The 20,788-nt window shown below is 42.0% G+C and overlaps 1 protein-coding gene and 1 pseudogene across 1 annotated transcript; both read left to right on the top strand.

Annotated features, from left to right (window-relative positions):
- The first annotated feature begins 457 nt into the window (after positions 1 to 457).
- LOC149281608 (proprotein convertase subtilisin/kexin type 4 pseudogene) lies at positions 458 to 3,837 on the top strand (annotated as a pseudogene).
- A 1,413-nt stretch (positions 3,838 to 5,250) lies between these two features.
- LOC149281609 (proprotein convertase subtilisin/kexin type 4-like) lies at positions 5,251 to 15,959 on the top strand. Its single transcript, XM_089499169.1, has 4 exons — positions 5,251 to 5,325; positions 10,447 to 10,518; positions 12,696 to 14,356; positions 15,950 to 15,959. The coding sequence occupies exons 1-4, from the start codon at positions 5,251 to 5,253 to the stop codon at positions 15,957 to 15,959; spliced, it is 1,818 nt and encodes a 605-aa protein (XP_089355295.1).
- The last annotated feature ends 4,829 nt before the right edge of the window (positions 15,960 to 20,788 follow it).

A 20,788-nucleotide genomic window follows, 5' to 3' on the forward strand; every position in this document is an offset into this window, starting at 1 on the left:
GGAACAAATGTTGATAAAAGGTACTGTAGGCTAAGTATCTTGGTGAGATGAAGATGAGAGCGTGGAAAGAGACCTTGTCCTTGTAGTCATGCCAATTTATACCCCTTTACATTTGGTTAGGGTATACGTAAAGGAATCCTATTGGAACAGTAATAGGATACACCGGCATTCCACAGAAGACCCTCTAAACTACGTCACTTAATTGATACCATATGTTCCTAGCACTCAAGTTGCATTCAGGCCTAAAATGTGCAGAACAAAATAAAAGTATAAAAATGATTTCTTACAACATCATAACTGTAAGCGTTGTCTAGCCGGCTTGTCGCTGAGAGTTCCGAGCCCCGCCCTGCTATTGTGATGTAACAGATTTGCCACGCCCTTCTACTGTGACATAGTGTAGGTTATAAAAACACTGGCCGTTAGGCCAACAGATGCTTTTGTAAGCTGACAGTACAAGATGAGGAGCATAGCTCTGGTTTTCGTTGTTACTGTTCTGATCCATGTGATCTTTACTTTGGAGATTTACACAAATAGCTGGGCTGTGCACATACCTGATGGCTCTGTAGAGGCAGAACGTATTGCACAGAAATTCGGTTTCATCAACCTTGGCCAGGTGGTGCTTGGCAGTGATTTCTACCATTTATCTCATCGTGGCATTCAAAGGAAATCCTTCAGCCCTCACTGGGGTAGAAATATTCAACTGAAAAAAGAACCCAAGGTTAGCTGGTTTGAGCAGCAGACGCTGAGGAGAAGGGAGAAAAGACAGCCTAGTATGGTTCCCACAGACCCCCTCTTCAGCTTGCAGTGGTACCTGGGTAAAAATCTTGACTTAGGCATCCAGACTGCTTGGAACCGTGGATATACCGGACGAGGCGTGGTGGTGACCGTTCTGGATGAAGGGCTTGAAAAGGACCACCCCGATCTCGCATTAAACTATGATCCGGAAGCGAGTTATGATTTTAATGACGACGATCCTGACCCTCAGCCCCGATATAACTCATCTAATGAGACCAACCACGGGACCCGCTGTGCAGGCGAGGTGGCTGCGGTTGCCAATAATGATATCTGCGGCGCTGGAGTAGCATACAACGCTAGAATAGGAGGTGTGCGAATGCTGGATGGGATAGTCACAGACTTTGTTGAAGCTCAGTCGTTGAGTTTGAACCCACAGCATATTGACATTTATAGCGCCAGCTGGGGTCCCACTGATGATGGAAAGATACTGGATGGACCAGGAGTGTTGTCTTCTGAGGCTTTTTACAAAGGAATACTAAATGGCCGCCGTGGCCTTGGATCTATCTTTGTTTGGGCTTCTGGAAACGGTGGCAGGAATGACAACTGCAACAGTGACGGCTACTCCAACAGTATCTACACTGTTGCTGTTGGGGGTGTCACAAATCATGGAACAGTCCCTTGGTACAGTGAGGCGTGTGCATGCAAACTTACAAGCACTTACAGCAGCGGTGGTGGTGAGGAAGACACTTTTATCACCACTGATATACGCCACACGTGTACAGATAAACACACCGGGACTTCAGCCGCCACTCCACTTGCTGCCGGGATCCTTGCTTTGGCATTGGAGGCAAACCCAGCTCTTACATGGAGGGATATACAACATATCGTGGTAAGAGCGTCCAGTCCTGCCCACCTAATGGCTGACGATTGGGTCATAAATGGAGTGGGAAGAAAAGTGAGCCACTTTTTCGGCTACGGACTCTTGCATGCTGGACGAGTAGTGGAGCTGGCCGAAACATGGGAGACAACGCAGCCTCAAAGAAAGTGCCTCATAACAATTGTGAGCACCCCTAAAAGAGTGCATTCAGATCTGATTTTGACTTACAATGTCACTGCCTGTTCTGGGTCCCCCAATCACATAACATCCCTTGAGCATGTCCAAGCCCAAATGACCCTCAGCTACAGTCGCAGAGGTGACCTGGAAATCTATCTTACCAGTCCTATGGGCACCCGTTCTGTGCTGATGGGCAAGAGACCACATGATACCAGCACTGATGGGTACAGAGATTGGTCCTTCATGACCACACAATCTTGGGATGAAAATCCATTGGGCCTTTGGACCTTAGAATTTAGGAACAGAGGAAGCTACACCAACCACGGATTTCTACATCACGTCACGTTGATTTTGTACGGGACAGATGAACACATGATGTCCAGGAAAATCAAGAAGTCTGTCATGAGAAAGTGTCTGAGGCGGGATAGAAATGGGTCGTGCATAGAATGTTTGGCACCATATTATACCTTTGGAAAGCTCTGTCTATCTTACTGCCCTGCCAAATACTTTAAGTCTACGCAGAGAGCGGAGGTGTCAGAGCCCAGCAGCTTTCACCTTGTTCGTTCTTGTGCCGCTTGCCACCCATCCTGCTTTACGTGTAAAGGGTCGTCTGCCAATAATTGCACTTCCTGTTCCCCTTTATACGAATATAATGGAAAAGACAACTCATGCGTAAGATCTGACTCCCCAAGTGTAGACTTACAGAACGCCTCATTCATCCGGATCCCTCAAACAACATTAGTGGCAGTGATAATGAGTGCGGCCATTGTAATGGTTATGGGACCGCTGGTGGTTTTCATTCACTGGTATCTACGAAAAAGATCACGAGTAGACCCCAGTCCCGTCTGATGGGCAACCACCGTGCTCTAAATCAGATCTGGAATCTGCGCAGGGAGGAGATTTCCTCTGCTTTTGAACACTGATGAGGACAAATTCAACAAGGGAGAGTAGAGACCCAACCTGACGCGGATAGCACTGTTACACCAATAAAATTCCTTTTACTATTTGGCAAAAATACCTTTTCCTTGCTATATTTTACAAATTTAGATTTTAAGTACCTGGAAATTTTATGTTGAATAATAAAACAATTAAACCGTGCTCGCATGCTTGAAGGAAAAGCTTAGACCGATCTCAGATTTCATATCTTGTGTGGATTCCAAAACAAGAATCAAGCATTCTATAGCAATGCACATTGATTAAAGATTGGAAATACATCATTTTTATGTGACTTAATGTCACCACTGACATGTTTGGTTTTATTTTGCATTTAAGTGACTTAAAAGTTATGTAATACCCCAGATCCTTACATCACAATATAGAACGGAAAAGAAACACCTTCACGAGTGGGTAGGTCTTAAAAAATGAATATGAAATAAATTACAGTACCCTACAAATCTTGCTGCTCCCGCAGATCAACACTCCTCATAAGTGTTATAACAAATGATGTATAGGCAAAGGTCGGGGCGCATAGATATGTGGGAAAAAATAAAACAAATATAGTGTAATAAGTTAATACGAAAAAAATAAAAATAGAGATGTTTGTTGCACTCACAAGTGTATTAGAAATAGAAAGCTCGTCAAAAATCCATACTTTCTTTCGTCTTAGGAGCTTCTGTGTAGAAGATAAGAAACGAAATAGTGCAATAAAAAAGATATTGTTTAATGAATATAGATTAAAAACTTACAAACAAGTAGGCATAACAACTGGGTTATGCGTAAGAGCAGTGTCCTTTATAAAGATAAGTGGATGATCATCAAGTCCATGTAAAGTCCAGGTTTTCAATAGTTGTAAAGTTTTCCAAAATATCTCAACGCGTTTCACCAATTCTGGCTTCCTCAGGAGAAAATTTAAGAAATCAATCTGTATCCTGTCTGTGTTTTCGCGGTTCTTTTAAAGGTCCCGGCTCGCCGTCTTGTTCTATTTGCGTCATTTCGACGTCATCACGTTTAGTCTTTTTTCTTTTTTCTTTTCTTTTTTAATTCCTCAGGATGAAATAACGGCAGATGTTGTGGAACCCTCTGTTTCATTCTGTCAACGGGACTCGTAGTCGGCAGTATTCGTAAATCGGTAAGTGTGTAAAATAGATTTATACAGTTAAAAACATGACATATAGAATGTTTTTCATTTAACTATCTTTTCTAGTTACAGGGATATATCGGCAGAGCATCAAGGGACCAACAGAAGGAAAGACAGACAGGCTGATTCAAGATAGAAGACATCTGTGTATGTGGTTTGGCATCCGTCCAAACCTCAATAGGCAAGTGAAACAATGTAGCAACTTAGTAACAATATTAATTGGTACCAATTTAAAGATCCAATGTATTCAGTGAATGTATTTTTATTTTCTTAGGAATCTATCCTGTTGGACAGAACTCCCACACGAAAGAAGACATAAGAGAGAGATGTAGAAGAAAGTATTCTGATTGTACTCTCGCTAATTGATTAATTGAATGCTGTCACGATTATGTTACTGATATCCATCTGTTCTGTGGTTGAACAATTAACCTTCAGATGGAACAAACATGGTGTAAAAATGATGTTATTAAAAGAGAGAAATCTTGTAAAAATATTGTTTAAAAATCATGTGTATAAAATCGTGTATATAAAAAGTATATGAATAAAAACGCTTATATGCAATTTTAATTAGTATGTGTGATAAAATATGTTGTAAATAAAAACTTAATAAAATAAATATAATTTAAAAAAGAAAAAATAAATTTTGATTGTTTGAAAAGGGAATTAATACACAAAAAATGAATGGATTCACAAAAAAATGGATATATCGAATTCTACATTCAATCCGTCTTTCTTGTAGGTTTGAAATTTATATATCCATTCAGTTTCTTTTCTTGATAGCATATCTTTTACATCTCCTCCCCGCCAGTGGGGGGATACTAAATCTATCCCTATTACTTTAAAATCGGAAAACGAGAATTTATTACATTTTATACAGTGTCTTGGGACATCTATATTCATTAAACAATATCGTTTTTATTGCACTATTTCGTTTCTTATCTTCTACACAGAAGCTCCTAAGACGAAAGAAAGTATGGATTTTTGACGAGCTTTCTATTTCTAATACACTTGTGAGTGCAACAAACATCTCTATTTTTATTTTTATCCTTACATCACATACAGAAAAATATTTTGTTATATCTTACAGAAAATATATTTTGAGCATGAATGTCTATGTGTAAGGGTGAGTGAGCATTGATAAAGTATTATATATTGGAAACAATATTTATTTTATTCAACAATCGTTTTGCTTCAGATAATAAACATATAGACAGTGTTATGAGAATCCACACGAATTCGGTACACAAAACAGATAAATGAAAAAGCGACAGATCACGAACAGTAGCGTAATCGCTGCCAGGAATAAAGATGGCGGGTGCGCATTGCTATTGGGAGGACGTGTCATCAGTTCTGACCAATAATGAGCGAGCATTCAGCCGCTAGAATGCGTGGACCAATCCCAGCGCTCTTTTCTCGCCAGTTGAGCAGGAAGCAGGAAGCGACGTTGTGTCAGAATGCTGTGAGGGACTCCGGTACGAGTGACAGGACATGAACCCGCTCCTGCTCCCTGTGTGTTTGGGGTTCGTGGTCGCCCCGCCGGTACAGAATGCCAAGGAGAGCCGGTTTAGTGAGCAGGTGACCGCATGCCTTTATGTTTAAATGGGCCGGTGTTGGGGCTCTTGGAAGTCTGTAGTACCGCCAAATACCTTTATTCTGCATCCGCGCTACCGGCTGTCACAGGTTTCACCTGCACATTCACACTCATTTGTAATGTTCGTGTTTGCGTGAATTAGTAATTATATGGCGTCATTAGAGCTCATTTATGTCATAAGAGAACTGAAACATGGTACATGCTAACAGGGAGGATAAAAAGGAAGGCCGTAGGCCGTAGACTATAATAAAAGGGGCATAAAAAGTGATTTTTTTTTGAATTTTTATAAACCCTACATCTTAAAGTTTTAAGACTATTACATTCCTCTTAGGATGTCCTCCTTCTAATAGGAATGTTTTGCTATAATTCTTGTGTCCCGGAGTAACACGAGCACTTTGTATGGTCAGGAGATTGTTGTGTACACCCGTGTAGTTTACGGTGTTGCCGTGTTGTTACTGTTATGTCGGCCGTGTGGAGATGTATGCGGGTCCGCGCCTGTGTGCGCCGCTGGAGATAGCGGTTTGTGTGATCATTAGAGGAGGTTCTGGGTCCCTGACCGTTATTCACAGTTAGTGTGCCAGAAGGGGTCCGCGATGTGTCTGTTCCAGATATTCTATTATAGTGCTTGTTTTTTTTTCCTTCTTTTAAGGATCGACATTATTATGTATCTCCAGTGCTGAGTGTACTTTTGTTTTGTTTTATTATGTTCTGTGGTCAGTATGGCTAGCAGGTAATCTCTTTAGTGCCGACAGATTATACTTCCAGGAGGTCTGCCCTTTCCCATCTTTCTCTGGGTTTAGATGAAGAGCTGGTATTCTTTTTTGGTGATTTTTAATGGAATAACTCTTGAGGCTCTTTATCTCACCCATCTTTCCTGCGTTCCAACGGCACGTTGTGTTTGCTAATCCAAGTTTAAAAGGCTAATCAATCGTTAAAAAAACCTTTTGCAATTGATACATGAAAGTGACCCCACATTTTGGGTCTTCTAATCGGGGTCGTCTTCTAATCAGACCTCAAATAGAGGTCTGATTATGAGACTAAGATCCAGATCCCCCGCACCGCTGCAGGGGACCTGGATCCTCCTGTCTCCCCCCCCATACACACACTTACCGGTGCTTCCTGCTGTGTTGCCGGGGCAGCGATCCGCGTACACAACGTCCGCTGCAGCCGGAAGGAGGTGTGGCTAGCAGCGGGGGTTGTCTGCGTCCGTCGTGTATACCTTCCCCGGCTGTCAGAGATCAGAGTTCCTCGCACCGCTGCGGGGAACTCTGATCTCTGACAGCCAGGGAAGCTATATGAGACGGACGCAGACAAACCCCGCTGCCAACAAACCCCGCTGCAGCGGAAGGAGATGTTAACCCGCTGCCCCGGCAAAACAGCAGGAAATTGGAAGCACCGGTAAGTAAGTAAGTGTGTGTGTGTGTGTGTGTGTGTGTGTGTTAAATGGGGGCATAGGGCATTTCTGGAATGCCTTATACCCCTATATGCCACTCTGGCACTTAGGGGGTTAAAAAGCATATTATGGGGCAGAGTGGCATATAGGGAGGTATAAGGCATTTCACCTCCCTATATGCCACTCTGCCCCATAATATGCCTTTTAACCCCCTAAATGCCAGAGTGGCATATAGGGGTATAAGGCATTTCTGGAGGCAGAGTGCTCTATACAATGCCTTTTAACTCCCTTAATTCCACTCTGCCTCCTGGAATGCCTTATACCTCCCTATATGCCACTCTGCCCCATAATATGCATTTTAACCCCCTAAATGCCAGAGTGGCATTTAGGGGTATAAGGCATTTCTGGAGGCAGAGTGGCACATAGGGGGTCAAAAGGCATACCATGGGGCACAGTGGCATATAGAGGGTTAAAAGGCATATCATGGGCCACAGTGCCATATTGGAGTGGCAAGCCTGGGGGCAGATGTGCGTAACTGGGGGACAGGTTGGAAAATACAAGGAAATAAAAACAAAAAAAATATTTTTCTCAATCATAGCTTTATAAAAAAAATAGTTTACATGAATTAACATTTTCTGGTAAAACTTTTTTCCTTTAGGGTCGTCTTATATTCAGGCTTTTTCTTTTTTTCCTAAATTAATATTCAGATTTGGGGGGTCGTCTTATAATCAGGGTCGTCTTATAATCGAGCAAATGCGGTAGTTAGATTAGATGGAATTATTATTACCCTTTATCTGTTCAGAGAAAGAAATTAAGATGCGCTGTACAATTAAATTGGAGCAGTTAACACATTAGTAGTTGAGAACCCTGCATGTGAGCCATTATCACCCTTTATAGCATTTTAAACAATTGCTGTGTTTTAGGGAGTGACAGATGAATGATTAAATGTTAAATGGTTAAATGTCCAATGTAATAAGATGTTTTGTGTTTTTTTCTGGAGTCAAACTAAGTGAAATGATATCTTTTTTTTTTTCCCCCTACGGAATGACAGCACTGGGTCAGTGTTCATAGGAATAAAACGTAGATTTTGGTACACACATACTTAGTACAGTCACAGGTTCTAAGAGTCAGATTAAGTGAAAATATAGCTGTGTGCTAGAGAATGACAGATGAATCCCTATAGGGTATAATAAGAGAAAATAAGTTGTTTCACTGCCGAAACGCTGTGGCATATCCTATAGGTCGTCAGCACACATTTTCCCATTAATCTCTTCCGTGTCCCCATCTTCTTTCTTGGTCATCTTCTTCCTGATTTCTGCTCGGCTATGCTGGCTGGCGAAAAAGGTATGAGGACATTGAGAGTGTGATAGTGAATGGAGCACTAATAATAATAATAATAATAATAATAATAATAAAAAAAAAAAAAAAAAAAAAAAAACCCTGAATCTCATCCAAACCGAAAGGTGCAGGAAAGGAAAAATTGAAATTGTGTCCAAATCATTTTTGGTCCATGTACTCAAGTCTAGTTAAACATTCAGTGATTAATATGCCCCCTTTAACTGCCTTGTATTGTATTATAAAAAATACAGCATGCTTTTTTTGGATGAGGCTGGCAGAGATAGTTTGAGTTTGGTAGAATTATGAATATTATGTGTTTTATTAATTTCATTATAAAATAAAAAATTAAAACCCCCTATATTATAACAGAAAAGTGTTAATTGGTTCTCTGCCTTAATAATCTTATTATTATTATTATTATTATCTTTTATTTATATAGCGCCAACAGTTTACGCAGCGCTTAATACAATACATAAATTCAAGGGGTCTGACGAGACAAACCGATACATTTGGTGGAGAGGACCCTGCAAGCTTACAATCTTGAGGGAATGGGGTGACAAACATAAGGCACAGAGGAAGGGTGAGAGGTGGTGTGGGGGTATCAGTGATGGGGTGAGAGGTAGTATGGTGGTCATGTCAATGACAAGGAAGTTCTAGAAGCTAAGATGGTAGATGGTAGTAGAAGTGTGGATCAGGGGGTCGCGGTGGATGGAATCTACTTGGTTTTTGCCAAGGCGTTTGACTCGGTTCCACACAATAGGTTAGTATTCAAACTGAAGGAAATTGGCCTAGATGCAAATTCTTGTTCTTGGGTAGAACATCGGCTTAGAGGTAGAGAACAGAGAGTTGTTATAAATGGTAAATTTTCAAGCTGGTCAAAAGTGGTAAGTGGTGTCCCTCAGGGTTCTGTTCTGGGACCAATTTTATTCAACATATTTATAAATGACCTGGCAGGAGGCATTGAAAGTCATGTTTCTGTGTTTGCAGATGACACAAAACTAGGTAAAGTTATACAGGGCGAGCAGGATATTAATATGCTGCAGAGGGATCTAGATAGACTGGGGGACTGGGCACTCAAATGGCAGATGAAATTCAATGTAGATAAATGTAAAGTTATGCACTTCGGGGTAGCGAATGCACAAGCAACCTACACCCTAAACGGTAGTGAATTAGGGGTAATGACAAATGAGAAGGATTTGGGAATTGTTATAGACAACAAACTAGGCAACAATGTGCAGTGTCAGTCTGCGGTTGCTAAGGCCAGTAAGGTATTGTCGTGTATAAAAAGGGGCATCAAGTCGCAGAATAAAGATATAATTTTGCCTCTGTATAAATCAATGGTAAGGCCGCACCTTGAATATGCTGTGCAATTTTGGGCGCCTTTTCTAAAGAAGGATATCATAGCACTAGAAAGGGTGCAGAGGCGGGCTACAAAATTAATAAAAGGAATGGAGCAATATAGTTATGAAGAAAGGTTAACTAATTTAAATCTGTTTAGTTTAGAAAAACGTCGCCTCAGAGGGGATATGATAGCATTATATAAATATATTCGGGGCCAATACAAACCATTGTGTGGAAATCTGTTCATAAACAGGACTATGCATAGGACACGTGGTCATGCATTTAGACTGGAAGAAAGGAGATTTAGACTAAAGCAGAGGAAAGGGTTTTTTACAGTAAGGGCAGTAAGGATGTGGAATTCTCTGCCTGCAGAGGTAGTTTTATCAGAGTCTATACAGACGTTTAAACTGCAACTGGATGGATACCTGGAAAAACATAATATTCAGGGATATAATCTTTAATTATGGGGAAACATCTTATTGATCCAAGGAGAAATCTGACTGCCATTTTGGGGTCAAGAAGGAATTTTTTTCCCTGGTTAGTGCAAAATTGGAAAGAGCGAAGCCAGGGTTTTTTGCCTTCTTTTGGATCAAACAGCAACAAATTAACAGATATAGGAAAGGCTGAACTTGATGGACGCATGTCTTTTTTCAGCCTATGTAACTATGTAACTATGTAACCGGAGCAAAAGTGGTAGATGTGTTAATTTTTGCGTTTTAATCTAGGATGGTGGCCATTGAATCGAAATATCCTCTAGACTGTAAGTTTACGGACCGGTCTCTATTTACTTAACGTAAATGATCGTTTTTAATCTGTCAGTTCTAGTTTTGTCAGACTCTGAATGTATGGACTATAGGAATATATTTTAAATATATATTATATTATAAATAAAAGATAATATTCTTGATGTTTTTCAGCACGGAAACACGATCAGCACGGTCAAAGTGACAGTGTCCAGCTTACCGTGGAATGAGGAGAACTCTGGTCTCGTATATATATAAAGCTTCCGCATGAAGAGGACGTGTTGGCGGGTCACCGCCTGTTACCAGCCGCACTAAACATGTCGGTGTTTTAGCAGCAATCAAACGAGGGACTGGATTATAAACAAAACCGAACAACAAATACAGTGTTTTTTTTTTAACGTATTTATTTCATGCTTCTAGTGCCGTTCTGTACACCCAGTGCCCTCCGCGCGGTCTGCCATCTGTACCTCATCTCAAGGAGCTGCCGTGTTTGTGAGGGCGAAATGTTCACCATAAGCAGACATGGAAGTAGTTAACCCATTAAAACGGATAGTCGGCATAGAAAGTATAAATCAAGCTATTATGTGGCTTTTGTTTATATTATGACTAAAGATCTGAACAGTTTTCAATTATTACAGATTAAATGGAATATATGTATGTACTACATGTCTGTGCATAGATGTATAATAAATGTATGAAACGGATCAGGATTTTGTGTAGTTTTTCTCCTTAATAAAATTCCATGAACCCTGGTTGTGCCTCTCTCATCATGGAGGACATCCTTATTGATCCCACAGGTCCCCCCAGGGTTATATACGTGTGTATGCATTTGCTAACACTGTGGGTATCACACTGGGAAAAAAAGGGATCATTAAAACATATTTCACTTTGTACATGAAACATAGCAATGGGAATCAAAAAAAAAAAGAAACATAGGAATAGAGTTTGACTGCAGACTCGCATCTTCACTCAGGAGTCGGGATAACAATATGCCGATCCCATTCATATCTATATTCCCTTACTGTGTTAACCGCCACCACTCAGTCAGGACATACAGCTACATGCCATGGATTTGATGTTTTTATATCCGGAGCCATCTTGGTCAGTGGCGTAAGTACAGGGGCCGACCCTGCGACTGCTTGTCTTCTCGTGCCTTTTTTACACCATTTTGAACCCTTAATCACGTCGCTTCTTTAAATGTCACTTTATTACTCTGTTAGATTATCTTGATTAGAGTCCCCAAGGGTTTTGTTTATACTTGGCGTTCTCTTGGCAATATATATATATATATATATATATAATTATAATTATATATATATATACTCTACCATTCAAAAGTACGAGGTCACATAGATCTGTCTCTCTTTTTGTAAGAAAACGAATGTTGTCTATTAAAATGACATGAAATGCATCAGAAATACAGCACAGGCATCATTAATGTTATAAATGACTGAATGATTGTAGCTGCGTTCCAACGGCACGTTGTGTTTAATCCAAGTTTAAATTTAAAAGGCTAATCAATAATTAGAAAACCCCTTTTGCAATTGTTACAGCTAGACATTTATTTTCCAAGTGACCCCACATTTTAGAATGGTAGTCTGTGTGTGATATATATATATGTGTGTGTGTGTATATACCGTGTATATATATATATATATATATATATAATCACACACTACTGTTTCAGAATTATATATTGACATCATAACTGTAAGCGTTGTCTAGCCGGCTTGTCGCTGAGAGTTCCGAGCCCCGCCCTGCTATTGTGATGTAACAGATGTGCCACGCCCTTCTACTGTGACATAGTGTAGGTTATAAAAGCACTGGCCGTTAGGCCAACAGATGCTTTTGTAAGCTGACAGTACAAGATGAGGAGCATAGCTCTGGTTTTCGTTGTTACTGTGGAATCTTAGGATGTGGAGAGTGGGTAGGAAGAGGTTAACTGTTTCTGCTATTTGGTGATAAGAGTCTGATGCACTGGGAGGTAGTATTGTTCTGTTTAGGAACAGGATATTTATGGTTGAGGGCATAGGTCAAATTACACAGCTGGTGAGAAACTGGACCATAAGTGTAGGCTCAGGGTCAACTTCCGGGCACAGGATGTCTGCTTTAATTAACTGAAACCCCACCCATATCATACATATTAATGATATGAAGGTTAGGCTTTTGCCTTTTATGGTAAACCCAGAGATATTACAAGTGTGCCAGCCCTTTTGTAGGAGTTTACTTATTTCTTTTGTTTTCAATGTATATATAGTGTGTAAAAATGTAAAGCTGTTAGATTTGCCTGCTTTTGTGCAGATCTCCCTGCAGCTGCTTGTATCCGGAATAAACTTTTATACATTCAAAGAAGTCTGGTGGTCAGCACAACGTTTGATTTCCACAACATTACTGTTCTGATCCATGTGATCTTTACTTTGGAGATTTACACAAATAGCTGGGCTGTGCACATACCTGATGGCTCTGTAGAGGCAGAACGTATTGCACAGAAATTCGGTTTCATCAACCTTGGCCAGGTGGTGCTTGGCAGTGATTTCTACCATTTATCTCATCGTGGCATTCAAAGGAAATCCTTCAGCCCTCACTGGGGTAGAAATATTCAACTGAAAAAAGAACCCAAGGTTAGCTGGTTTGAGCAGCAGACGCTGAGGAGAAGGGAGAAAAGACAGCCTAGTATGGTTCCCACAGACCCCCTCTTCAGCTTGCAGTGGTACCTGGGTAAAAATCTTGACTTAGGCATCCAGACTGCTTGGAACCGTGGATATACCGGACGAGGCGTGGTGGTGACCGTTCTGGATGAAGGGCTTGAAAAGGACCACCCCGATCTCGCATTAAACTATGATCCGGAAGCGAGTTATGATTTTAATGACGACGATCCTGACCCTCAGCCCCGATATAACTCATCTAATGAGACCAACCACGGGACCCGCTGTGCAGGCGAGGTGGCTGCGGTTGCCAATAATGATATCTGCGGCGCTGGAGTAGCATACAACGCTAGAATAGGAGGTGTGCGAATGCTGGATGGGATAGTCACAGACTTTGTTGAAGCTCAGTCGTTGAGTTTGAACCCACATATTGACATTTATAGCGCCAGCTGGGGTCCCACTGATGATGGAAAGATACTGGATGGACCAGGAGTGTTGTCTTCTGAGGCTTTTTACAAAGGAATACTAAATGGCCGCCGTGGCCTTGGATCTATCTTTGTTTGGGCATCTGGAAACGGTGGCAGGAATGACAACTGCAACAGTGACGGCTACTCCAACAGTATCTACACTGTTGCTGTTGGGGGTGTCACAAATCATGGAACAGTCCCTTGGTACAGTGAGGCGTGTGCATGCAAACTTACAAGCACTTACAGCAGCGGTGGTGGTGAGGAAGAGACTTTTATCACCACTGATATACGCCACACGTGTACAGATAAACACACCGGGACTTCAGCCGCCACTCCACTTGCTGCCGGGATCCTTGCTTTGGCATTGGAGGCAAACCCAGCTCTTACATGGAGGGATATACAACATATCGTGGTAAGAGCGTCCAGTCCTGCCCACCTAATGGCTGACGATTGGGTCATAAATGGAGTGGGAAGAAAAGTGAGCCACTTTTTCGGCTACGGACTCTTGCATGCTGGACGAGTAGTGGAGCTGGCCGAAACATGGGAGACAACGCAGCCTCAAAGAAAGTGCCTCATAACAATTGTGAGCACCCCTAAAAGAGTGCATTCAGATCTGATTTTGACTTACAATGTCACTGCCTGTTCTGGGTCCCCCAATCACATAACATCCCTTGAGCATGTCCAAGCCCAAATGACCCTCAGCTACAGTCGCAGAGGTGACCTGGAAATCTATCTTACCAGTCCTATGGGCACCCGTTCTGTGCTGATGGGCAAGAGACCACATGATACCAGCACTGATGGGTACAGAGATTGGTCCTTCATGACCACACAATCTTGGGATGAAAATCCATTGGGCCTTTGGACCTTAGAATTTAGGAACAGAGGAAGCTACACCAACCACGGATTTCTACATCACGTCACGTTGATTTTGTACGGGACAGATGAACACATGATGTCCAGGAAAATCAAGAAGTCTGTCATGAGAAAGTGTCTGAGGCGGGATAGAAATGGGTCGTGCATAGAATGTTTGGCACCATATTATACCTTTGGAAAGCTCTGTCTATCTTACTGCCCTGCCAAATACTTTAAGTCTACGCAGAGAGCGGAGGTGTCAGAGCCCAGCAGCTTTCACCTTGTTCGTTCTTGTGCCGCTTGCCACCCATCCTGCTTTACGTGTAAAGGGTCGTCTGCCAATAATTGCACTTCCTGTTCCCCTTTATACGAATATAATGGAAAAGACAACTCATGCGTAAGATCTGACTCCCCAAGTGTAGACTTACAGAACGCCTCATTCATCCGGATCCCTCAAACAACATTAGTGGCAGTGATAATGAGTGCGGCCATTGTAATGGTTATAGGAGCGCTGGTGGTTTTCATTCACTGGTATCTACGAAAAAGATCACGAGTAGACCCCAGTCCCGTCTGATGGGCAACCACCGTGCTCTAAATCAGATCTGGAATCTGCGCAGGGAGGAGATTTCCTCTGCTTTTGAACACTGATGAGGACAAATTCAACAAGGGAGAGTAGAGACCCAACCTGACGCGGATAGCACTGTTACACCAATAAAATTCCTTTTACTATTTGGCAAAAATACCTTTTCCTTGCTATATTTTACAAATTTAGATTTTAAGTACCTGGAAATTTTATGTTGAATAATAAAACAATTAAACCGTGCTCGCATGCTTGAAGGAAAAGCTTAGACCGATCTCAGATTTCATATCTTGTGTGGATTCCAAAACAAGAATCAAGCATTCTATAGCAATGCACATTGATTAAAGATTGGAAATACATCATTTTTATGTGACTTAATGTCACCACTGACATGTTTGGTTTTATTTTGCATTTAAGTGACTTAAAAGTTATGTAATACCCCAGATCCTTACATCACAATATAGAACGGAAAAGAAACACCTTCACGAGTGGGTAGGTCTTAAAAAATGAATATGAAATAAATTACAGTACCCTACAAATCTTGCTGCTCCCGCAGATCAACACTCCTCATAAGTGTTATAACAAATGATGTATAGGCAAAGGTCGGGGCGCATAGATATGTGGGAAAAAATAAAACAAATATAGTGTAATAAGTTAATACGAAAAAAATAAAAATAGAGATGTTTGTTGCACTCACAAGTGTATTAGAAATAGAAAGCTCGTCAAAAATCCATACTTTCTTTCGTCTTAGGAGCTTCTGTGTAGAAGATAAGAAACGAAATAGTGCAATAAAAAAGATATTGTTTAATGAATATAGATTAAAAACTTACAAACAAGTAGGCATAACAACTGGGTTATGCGTAAGAGCAGTGTCCTTTATAAAGATAAGTGGATGATCATCAAGTCCATGTAAAGTCCAGGTTTTCAATAGTTGTAAAGTTTTCCAAAATATCTCAACGCGTTTCACCAATTCTGGCTTCCTCAGGAGAAAATTTAAGAAATCAATCTGTATCCTGTCTGTGTTTTCGCGGTTCTTTTAAAGGTCCCGGCTCGCCGTCTTGTTCTATTTGCGTCATTTCGACGTCATCACGTTTAGTCTTTTTTCTTTTTTCTTTTCTTTTTTAATTCCTCAGGATGAAATAACGGCAGATGTTGTGGAACCCTCTGTTTCATTCTGTCAACGGGACTCGTAGTCGGCAGTATTCGTAAATCGGTAAGTGTGTAAAATAGATTTATACAGTTAAAAACATGACATATAGAATGTTTTTCATTTAACTATCTTTTCTAGTTACAGGGATATATCGGCAGAGCATCGAGGGACCAACAGAAGGAAAGACAGACAGGCTGATTCAAGATAGAAGACATCTGTGTATGTGGTTTGGCATCCGTCCAAACCTCAATAGGCAAGTGAAACAATGTAGCAACTTAGTAACAATATTAATTGGTACCAATTTAAAGATCCAATGTATTCAGTGAATGTATTTTTATTTTCTTAGGAATCTATCCTGTTGGACAGAACTCCCACACGAAAGAAGACATAAGAGAGAGATGTAGAAGAAAGTATTCTGATTGTACTCTCGCTAATTGATTAATTGAATGCTGTCACGATTATGTTACTGATATCCATCTGTTCTGTGGTTGAACAATTAACCTTCAGATGGAACAAACATGGTGTAAAAATGATGTTATTAAAAGAGAGAAATCTTGTAAAAATATTGTTTAAAAATCGTGTGTATAAAATCGTGTATATAAAAAGTATATGAATAAAAACGCTTATATGCAATTTTAATTAGTATGTGTGATAAAATATGTTGTAAATAAAAACTTAATAAAATAAATATAATTTAAAAAAGAAAAAATAAATTTTGATTGTTTGAAAAGGGAATTAATACACAAAAAATGAATGGATTCACAAAAAAATGGATATATCGAATTCTACATTCAATCCGTCTTTCTTGTAGGTTTGAAATTTATATATCCATTCAGTTTCTTTTCTTGATAGCATATCTTTTACATCTCCTCCCCGCCAGTGGGGGGATACTAAATCTATCCCTATTACTTTAAAATCGGAAAACGAGAATTTATTACATTTTATACAGTGTCTTGGGACATCTATATTCATTAAACAATATCGTTTTTATTGCACTATTTCGTTTCTTATCTTCTACACAGAAGCTCCTAAGACGAAAGAAAGTATGGATTTTTGACGAGCTTTCTATTTCTAATACACTTGTGAGTGCAACAAACATCTCTATTTTTATTTTTATCCTTACATCACATACAGAAAAATATTTTGTTATATCTTACAGAAAATATATTTTGAGCATGAATGTCTATGTGTAAGGGTGAGTGAGCATTGATAAAGTATTATATATTGGAAACAATATTTATTTTATTCAACAATCGTTTTGCTTCAGATAATAAACATATAGACAGTGTTATGAGAATCCACACGAATTCCGTACACAAAACAGATAAATGAAAAAGCGACAGATCACGAACAGTAGCGTAATCGCTGCCAGGAATAAAGATGGCGGGTGCGCATTGCTATTGGGAGGACGTGTCATCAGTTCTGACCAATAATGAGCGAGCATTCAGCCGCTAGAATGCGTGGACCAATCCCAGCGCTCTTTTCTCGCCAGTTGAGCAGGAAGCAGGAAGCGACGTTGTGTCAGAATGCTGTGAGGGACTCCGGTACGAGTGACAGGACATGAACCCGCTCCTGCTCCCTGTGTGTTTGGGGTTCGTGGTCGCCCCGCCGGTACAGAATGCCAAGGAGAGCCGGTTTAGTGAGCAGATGACCGCATGCCTTTATGTTTAAATGGGCCGGTGTTGGGGCTCTTGGAAGTCTGTAGTACCGCCAAATACCTTTATTCTGCATCCGCGCTACCGGCTGTCACAGGTTTCACCTGCACATTCACACTCATTTGTAATGTTCGTGTTTGCGTGAATTAGTAATTATATGGCGTCATTAGAGCTCATTTATGTCATAAGAGAACTGAAACATGGTACATGCTAACAGGGAGGATAAAAAGGAAGGCCGTAGGCCGTAGACTATAATAAAAGGGGCATAAAAAGTGATTTTTTTTTGAATTTTTATAAACCCTACATCTTAAAGTTTTAAGACTATTACATTCCTCTTAGGATGCCCCCTCCTTATAGGAATGTTTTGCTATAATTCTTGTGTCCCGGAGTAACACGAGCACTTTGTATGGTCAGGAGATTGTTGTGTACACCCATGTAGTTTACAGTGTTGCCGTGTTGTTACTGTTATGTCGGCCGTGTGGAGATGTATGCGGGTCCGCGCCTGTGTGCGCCGCTGGAGATAGCGGTTTGTGTGATCATTAGAGGAGGTTCTGGGTCCCTGACCGTTATTCACAGTTAGTGTGCCAGAAGGGGTCCGCGATGTGTCTGTTCCAGATATTCTATTATAGTGCTTGTTTTTTTTTCCTTCTTTTAAGGATCGACATTATTATGTATCTCCAGTGCTGAGTGTACTTTTGTTTTGTTTTATTATGTTCTGTGGTCAGTATGGCTAGCAGGTAATCTCTTTAGTGCCGACAGATTATACTTCCAGGAGGTCTGCCCTTTCCCATCTTTCTCTGGGTTTAGATGAAGAGCTGGTATTCTTTTTTGGTGATTTTTAATGGAATAACTCTTGAGGCTCTTTATCTCACCCATCTTTCCTGCGTTCCAACGGCACGTTGTGTTTGCTAATCCAAGTTTAAAAGGCTAATCAATCGTTAAAAAAACCTTTTGCAATTGATACATGAAAGTGACCCCACATTTTGGGTCTTCTAATCGGGGTCGTCTTCTAATCAGACCTCAAATAGAGGTCTGATTATGAGACTAAGATCCAGATCCCCCGCACCGCTGCAGGGGACCTGGATCCTCCTGTCTCCCCCCCCATACACACACTTACCGGTGCTTCCTGCTGTGTTGCCGGGGCAGCGATCCGCGTACACAACGTCCGCTGCAGCCGGAAGGAGGTGTGGCTAGCAGCGGGGGTTGTCTGCGTCCGTCGCGTATACCTTCCCCGGCTGTCAGAGATCAGAGTTCCTCGCACCGGTGCGGGGAACTCTGATCTCTGACAGCCAGGGAAGCTATATGAGACGGACGCAGACAAACCCCGCTGCCAACAAACCCCGCTGCAGCGGAAGGAGATGTTAACCCGCTGCCCCGGCAAAACAGCAGGAAATTGGAAGCACCGGTAAGTAAGTAAGTGTGTGTGTGTGTGTGTGTGTGTGTTAAATGGGGGCATAGGGCATTTCTGGAATGCCTTATACCCCTATATGCCACTCTGGCACTTAGGGGGTGTGACAGGGCCAGGCTAGCTGGCTCATGTGTCATATGAAGTTTAGCCGGGTCACGGAGCACTTTTGTGTCCGGTTCTGTATACCGTGACCCGGTAATATATTATATTGTGTTTAGTGTGTAACCGGCCCAGAGACTGATGTGGATTCAGCCCCAGCCTTCAAAGAGACGATCCTATAATCTGGCTGGGGCTCTTAATCAGCCAGCACAGCCCTGACTGCCCAGACGGCACCCGCACTACAGGGGGGATAACACAGGTGGGGGAACCCATTGTATTCTGTAATCCCCTCACCTGATACATCCCCTGTATACTGATGGGATTTGTGATGGGATGTGGCTGATGGGATTGGGGGCTGGGTTTTGTGTTCATTGAATTAAGGATCTATATAAATTTGGTTTGTTGTGCAATAAAGAGTTCTTCTTCTTGGTTTACTACGAATGGTGGTCTGGATGATCCGTGGATAGCTGAGTGCGATCCGTATGAGGGACTGACTGGTGATTCCTCAGCCCTCAAACAGGGGTACCCAGCCTTGGGTACGGTGACCCTGTAACATTGGTTGGCAGCGGTGGGAAGAATCCCACGACTTGGGTGAAATCCAAACCACCAACTGGGATTGCAGACGAGAGACACCGAGAGAGCTCCTGGAGGTTTGTAGCAAAGGAAAGGCTACTCTGATTGCGGACTGGAGAGAGATGGACCGGCACCAGGATGCCCCAGAGGAGAGCCTCGGACTGAGTGCTCTACAAAAGAACATTCTTTGGCACTTATCCCCGTACCCAGGAGGGGCTACATCGGATCAAGTGACGGCGGTGATTAAAATGTGTCACCAGGAACTAAGCCAGAGTGGGTCTGTATCTCCCAGACTAGGGGAACAGACCGCCAAAATATCATACCAGGATATGCAACCCTTCCGAGACCCAGAGGATGAGACAGACCGGGTTACAGCCGAGGTGTGTGAGCTGGAACACCAGCAATGGCAGTTAGAGTCTGCGCCTGCAGACTGGAGGGATGATTTCTCCCATCCCCACTTTGAAACTTACTGGGCACAATACTGGACAATGTGGGATATACGAGTTCCACTCCTGGGGGAGAACCCGTTGCCGGAGTGGGAAGAAGAATTGAGAGGTCTCATATATGCAGAGCTCGACCTCCAGAGCCGCTACCAGGGATTCTCCCAGCACTTAGCAGGTGAAGACCACAGCGACCCTCTGATGCTGTATAGCCCCGTCGACCCAGGACTGATATATGATGCCTTCCAATTTGACTCGTCCTTCGGAAGCCCCTGCCAGTATCGCAGGGATACAATCTGGGACAACCGTGCAGAAGTCCTGGTTTATACTATTCCCCCCGATCTGGAGGCTGTTATGGATTGCCTGGTCCAAGAGGAATGGCAGCTCGAGAGGGACTATAAAGAATTGCTGCGGAGAGTGGAGCTCCAGGAGTTACAAGGAGACTGGGAGCATGATACTACAACTTGCGGGAGTGGGACCGAGGTCCTCTTCACCTACTCCTCGGCCCCTGCCCTGGCGAGAAGAACCGAGGTCCTCGCCAGCAAAAAGAAGCGGAGGAGGAAGCCAAAAGCTCCGACCCAAGTCCTCACCAAACCCTTATCTATGCCCGTAGAAGCCAGGGCCCCAGATTGTCCCCCTGATTTCCC

Source organism: Sceloporus occidentalis, unplaced genomic scaffold (genome assembly GCF_023333645.1).
Source record: "Sceloporus occidentalis isolate IW3139 unplaced genomic scaffold, rSceOcc1.0.p SCAF_130, whole genome shotgun sequence".
NCBI lineage: Eukaryota > Metazoa > Chordata > Lepidosauria > Squamata > Phrynosomatidae > Sceloporus > Sceloporus occidentalis.